At 39.0% G+C, this 6,000-nt stretch overlaps 1 protein-coding gene across 1 annotated transcript in view; it reads left to right on the forward strand.

The window, feature by feature from the left end:
• LOC104619230 (kinesin-like protein KIF13B) overlaps nt 1–6,000 on the forward strand; it is a gene marked incomplete at its 5' end in the record, with an annotated part of 54,355 nt that overhangs the window by 25,824 nt on the left and 22,531 nt on the right. Inside the window, 5 exon segments of the mRNA XM_010285030.1 lie at nt 735–827; nt 1,775–1,927; nt 2,925–3,002; nt 3,682–3,735; nt 4,677–4,697. Of these exon segments, the coding sequence (XP_010283332.1) occupies nt 735–827; nt 1,775–1,927; nt 2,925–3,002; nt 3,682–3,735; nt 4,677–4,697 (399 nt within the window).

The raw sequence follows: 6,000 nt of genomic DNA on the forward strand, positions 1-6,000 counted from the left end.
AATAGAAGAACTACAGTTCTTGGTGCTTCGATCAGGCAAAAGCTTTTTCTCAGAAAGCAGTGAATTTTTTCTCATATAGAATGGAAGAGTGTATTCAATAGATAAATTGAGCATGCCAGTAATTACAGTTGTGTTAAGTCTTCATCAGTTCTGTTTTCTATGATTTAATCAATTATGTTTTTTACTTCTATTCAACATGAAACCTTTGGATTTCTTGCTAGGTTTCTAAAAATCCTCATCAATAACCTTTCCCGGCTGTTCATCTCAGCAGCATCTTTGAATGACTCATCTCTGCATTAATTCAACAGTCCAGTTCTTAACCCCGCAAGGCGCCAAGTCAGCATAAACAATGACCATGCCCCTTAAATCATTCTTCGTAACGATCTCTTTGGTCAAGAATTTAATGTCTGTACTTGTCAATATTCAAGACAAGTCACCTAGGGCTCTATCAAAAAAAAAAAAACAAAAACACCTCTAGAACTAGCAAATGCTTTCTGTGCTGGTTAAGCAGTCACCTTGCAATGAAGGAAGTTAATCCTTTCTCTGTATCTAAAATACAGACAGCAAATGATTTGTCTCCAAGTTAAAATCTTTGACTCTTACATATTTATTGGCTATTCTTTTGGGTTTGGACTTCTTTCATTGTAAACTACATTTACTTCAGCTGAACTATCTTAAACCATGTTTTTCTTAAAGCAAGAAATGTTTCCCTTTTTTTTTTTGTCTCCCCACAGGGTTTTGCACAGAGTTTCCTCCGAAGAATGTCTCACCGAAGTTCCATTCCTGGCTGTGGTGTCACTTTTGAGATAGTCTCAAATATTCCAGAGGTGAATAACAAATCAGAATATCTGAAATTGGCTAAGAGCCTCTATCTTTCTGATTTTTTCCCTTATTTTGAGCATGCTAGCTCTTGCTGCTGCAAGCATGAACTATGGTGCTTGTAAAAGATTAAGCATATTCCTTTACATGCTGTGACTTAGCAGTAACCTGTGTCTTATCAGTGTCACTACGTATTTTGTTGAGTGAGCATCTATTTGCTCAGATCCTTGAAGAAACCCTTTAAAGAGAGAGAAAAAGGGGGAGTAAAGATGGGTAGGTGAAGCGCCTAATGTAGGGAGCACGAGGATATGGAAGAAATAACAAAGTGGCTTTTTCCAAGTAATGTCTTTATGCGACTCTTGATTCCTGAGCGTGTTCATAGATGCTAATCCTTTCCTTGCAAACAGATGCTCTATCAGAGCACTTGTAAAAACATTAACACATGAAGAGCCAAAAGTCTGATTGCTGCTTGACACTGTCTTTTATGTTCTGCTGTATTTAGCACTCTGCGTTGAAACGTTTCTCAAGCAATGCTCTACTTTTTCTTGCAAGTCACTTGAAATTTTGTTTTCCTCACAGGATGGGTAACAGCCTGAATGTGTTTGAGCACTTTTTAATTACAAAATATCCGAATGCAACCCTTTCGCTAACCAATGTCAGTGTCTCACTGGAGGCTCTCCAAAAGAAAACTGAAAGAACAATAACCACATGTAGCTTGAGATGATGTCTGTGACAGTGGTAGGAGCACCTATGCAGTTTGCACGGCATGAATTCCTTCAACATAATGTGGCTTATGTTTAGAAAGCTCCAACAAGGCGTCTGAATCTTCCCCTGACCTTAAGGACAAACAATGTCAAATCTGTCCTGTGTGTTTTAAAAATGCATTTTCTTCAGGACTGATGTGGGAGATTTTTATTTTATTTTTAAAGGATGTAATTTCTTTTCATCTTCCTAGGATGCTCAAGGAGCTGAAGAGCGGGAGGCACTAGCCAGAATGGCAGCAAATGTTGAAGATGCAGCTTCAGCCGACTCTGAAGCCTATATTGAGAAGTACTTGCGGAGTGTGCTGGCTGTGGAGAACATTCTCACCTTGGATCGTCTGCGCCAGGTCTGTTTTTAAGGCTGTAGCACACAGCAGAGAGTATGCTTCCCGAGAAGAGTGTATGGCAATGCAAATGTTCTCATAAGTGCATACGGTGGCTAATAAACCAAAAACACCACTTCACTGCATACCTCAGCCTTACAAAGTGTGCATGTGGCAAACATCCAAAGAAGCAACTGTAGCTCTCTTTACAGACAGGTTATCACTCAACTACCTGCAATATGGATGGATGCAACCGGGAGCTTTACATTAAATGCACTATTATAGGATCCTTGGTTTGGTTTTAAGACAGCTTATTGCTAATTACGGTTCAGAAAAAGTAGTTGTGTGGCGTTAGCTTTTGCTTTCTGAAGCTTGGGCTTTAGTAATAGTTTCTGAAGTTGCTAGTAGAATTCTTGTCATTTTGCCCATATTCTACCTTGAAATAACCAAACCTGTTGTGTCAGTAAATAGACATTGACTGGGTTAATATTAAATACCGTAACTTGATCTGTTTACCAGGAAAAACACAAGAGAGAAAAACATTTATTGAGAACTGTTCTTCTGGATATAAATTAAGCAAGTACAAAAGAAAATTATGCAAAACAAGCTAGAGTATGTGCCTGCCCACTATAAATTAATAGTGAAATGTGATGCACTCTAAGTATTGAAAGCAACTTTCCTGTCATATATAATTAGTTTAAAGGATTAAAATAGGAGCTCAGCTAGGAAAGGTAGCCTTAGTCTTTGCATCATCGGTCAGTAGTCTCCTAGAATCAGAACTGTAAGATCCTGCATGTGCCAAGCAGCAGAATACTAGATGTTAAAGTTTATCCACTTTTACACTTCTAGCCATGTTATGTGCAAGTTTTAGATTACAGTAGTCTTCACAGACCGGAGCCTGTGCGGTAAGGCTGTTTAGAAATATTTTTCTTATCTATATAAAACTATCCTGGGATGATTGGAGCTTAGATTCTTGCAAAACACACATATTTTCTTTGTTTTGCTTCTCTGTGATTGGCAGGAAGTTGCTGTAAAAGAGCAGCTAATGGGAAAAGGAAAACTCTGCCGCAGGAGCCTGAGCTCTCCCAATGTGAATCGGGTGAGTATTCCATGCTGGCATCTGCAGCGTTCTGAGGGCAGCAAGTCCAATCTTTCAATGACAGGTCCCTGTGATGCCAGAGTCATGGAGTATAGCAATAAATTTCCTTCTGTTTGACCCTTCTGTTTGTCTGTGCTATTTGTGAGCATGTAAATTGCTAAGCGGAGACAAAATCTGCACATATTCATGCTTTCATCATACAGGCTAGTATGCTCAAAAGCACCCCCATAAATCCAGACCATCTGGAAAAACAATGTAAAAAGAACTTAGCTTTATTTTTTCTTAACACTGGAGGTTGATTCATCTAGCTATCAAGTTAAAGATTTGTATTTTTCTTTTTCTTTAGAAGATTTGAAAGCAAGTTACAAGTATTTACTGAACTTAAAATTTGTAGCAGTGTTGTAGAGACATTATCTTTTCCTGTTTAGTGCATAAGAAAGGTGAGGCTTCTGTTGTCCAAAATTTGGAATGAAATGCTTTGGTAGAACTGGTAATCAAACTTGTCAAATTCAGGCTCTTTCCAGATCAATAATCGGGATTTCACCTTTCATCTCTTGTATTTCAGTTCTGCTTTAACTGCAAAACAATTTCTTTTCACCCTTCCTCATGTTTATCAAGATACTTACCAGTTCTTTAAGTTTTTGTTAAGGAATAATTCTGCTTGCTTTAACTATTTCAGCTTTCTGGAAGCCGCCAAGATTTAGCACCCCCTTATAACCTGAGCAGTAACCGGGTAAGTATCTGAAGGTCTCCTGGGAAATCTGTAGAAGAAAAGTAGCTACAGTGACTACACTATAGCAGTTACAGGGGCATAAGTGGGAAACATCTGTAGAAGATGGGGCACAACCATGTGCTCCTTGTATCCTGGGGACTGTTCCTAGGACATGACTAGCTTGGGATGGGCCACACTAGACCTTTGTCAGTCACATAGCGCTGCTGCCAGCCGCTGCGGGCTGTGCAATGGCAGACCGGAGTTGAGCGGACGAGATTAAATGCAGCCATCCATCACACAAGAATGCGCTTGTCAGGAAATTTTCTCATCGTCAAGCTTCAGAGCTCTTCCAAAGCTTTCACCTGGGTGGATGCAGACTTTCTGGGTAAGGGACAAATTTGGGTTCACATGGAAGGTCAGACCCACCTCTAGGACAGAATAGAGGCCTATGAAGAGAGTCTCTGACCTTCAGAGGGAAACCAGCAGTTTTAAGCTTGCGATGGGACGATAATTCAGCCCATTACACTCTTTTAAAATAACAGTATAGATCAAAAGTATTTCTTTAAAAAGTGAAAGATTCAATTTAAACTTGTTTTCCAAAAACTGGATAAACTGAAGCGTCTTCTCGTGATAGATATTCTGCCCAGCGAGCGTGTACTTATTTTGAAAGGGAGAATCTAGTGGTGACAAGGCATTTTAATGCATAATGCAGTTGCACAGAATAATAGAATTTTGATGTAGTGCTCTAGCATTGGTTGCTAAATCTGCTACATCTGATCCATGTAGAGAATGCTAAAATATGTGCAGGTGATAAAGTGCTTATAGCAACTTCTATTTGGAGAGAACTGTGGGATGTTTCAATATTGTAGGTTTTCAAAGTAAAAATTAAAGACCAGAGTTCTTAATGATTTCTGTTTTTCTCCTCCCTTCCCCTCAATGACTTCTTTCATTGCATGTTTCAGAGTCCAAAGGTGCCAGCAGAGGTAATGCATTAGGTCCACCTAATGAGTGGGATAATAATTTTATCTCACTATAAAGTTTATTTTGCGCACTTAAACGCTTTTATTTCTGCTTTGAAGATGCTGCTGGTGGTGTCTCATTTGCATAGTACACAGCAAATGAGTTTTTCCATTGCAAAGCCTGTCATTAACACAGTGTGAAACTGGTACAAATGAGAGAAGTTTCTTCTTCTTGGGTGCATCTTATGGTTTGTTACAGAGCTATAGCTATTTAATGCCATTTCTTGCAGTTCTTTGGACAGGGTGAAGTTATTTCAGAAATGACCCCATCTCAGCTCAAAAAAAAAAAAAAAGATAGACATGAAAGCAAGCAAATACGTGCCAGTCATGTGTGCATTAGCCTGGAGATGCGATAAGCGTTGAGAGTTTCTTCCAAATTTTTCTCAGGCTTTATGGCTTCAGATAGTTCAGTGTTAATGACTCTTGATTTCTATGAAAGAATTATTTTAAATTAACACTGGACCAATGGAAAACATGTTTATCCTTAGTATCATGTTAGCACTCTTGGAGGTACCACTGTTTGTCCCCTTAGTTGTACCAAGCTTTCGTTAACCAGAGTTAATCCGTAGTGGTTTGCATGGGTTTTTGCAGCGCTTCACCGTGGTTGATATAGTCACTGACAACCTCGTTGTACTGTTGTAACACGGTGCTGAGATTGTGTAGCTCACCTCCTTGCTGGCAGCGTGCTTCATTTCAAGGCACTTGTTACTCAGGACATGGCGGGTGCAAACTGCCCTGTTAGAAATTTCTGATTTCAAATGGATCTCTGGTTCGCTTTCCGTAGGGAGATGAATGAAAGCTTTTCTAATCACAGTGAAATGGTAAACAAATTCTTAAATGTTCCTATGGCACACAGACATCATAAAGCACACTGGTGATATCAGTCCTGTCTATTTTAGCATAAAGGATGTGAGAATGCCTTGATATGCTGAGTTTCAACTAAGTTAGATGTCTTTGTCACTTGCAGAGAAATTTAGGGAAAAAGAAGTCTCCAGCAGTGATGAATCATTATTTTACCAGGAATTTGGTTTTGTTTACAAGTGACTATAAGAAGCTAATCTCAGACAAGTAGTTTATTGTATCATAAGAAACATCATTCACAGGATAGTAACGGTGTCCTGAATTGGGTGCAGAACTAATCTGTCGAGCCTGCGTACTTTAATGTTAGTGGAAGCCCTCGACACATTTCAGAATATTTCTCTCCTTAACTTTTATTCCATTACTTCGTTTTTCTCTCTAATTTTAACATTATTATTCCTTGCATTCC

The sequence above is a fragment of the Phaethon lepturus genome, unplaced genomic scaffold, assembly GCF_000687285.1.
Source record: "Phaethon lepturus isolate BGI_N335 unplaced genomic scaffold, ASM68728v1 scaffold20614, whole genome shotgun sequence".
NCBI classification, from domain to species: domain Eukaryota; kingdom Metazoa; phylum Chordata; class Aves; order Phaethontiformes; family Phaethontidae; genus Phaethon; species Phaethon lepturus.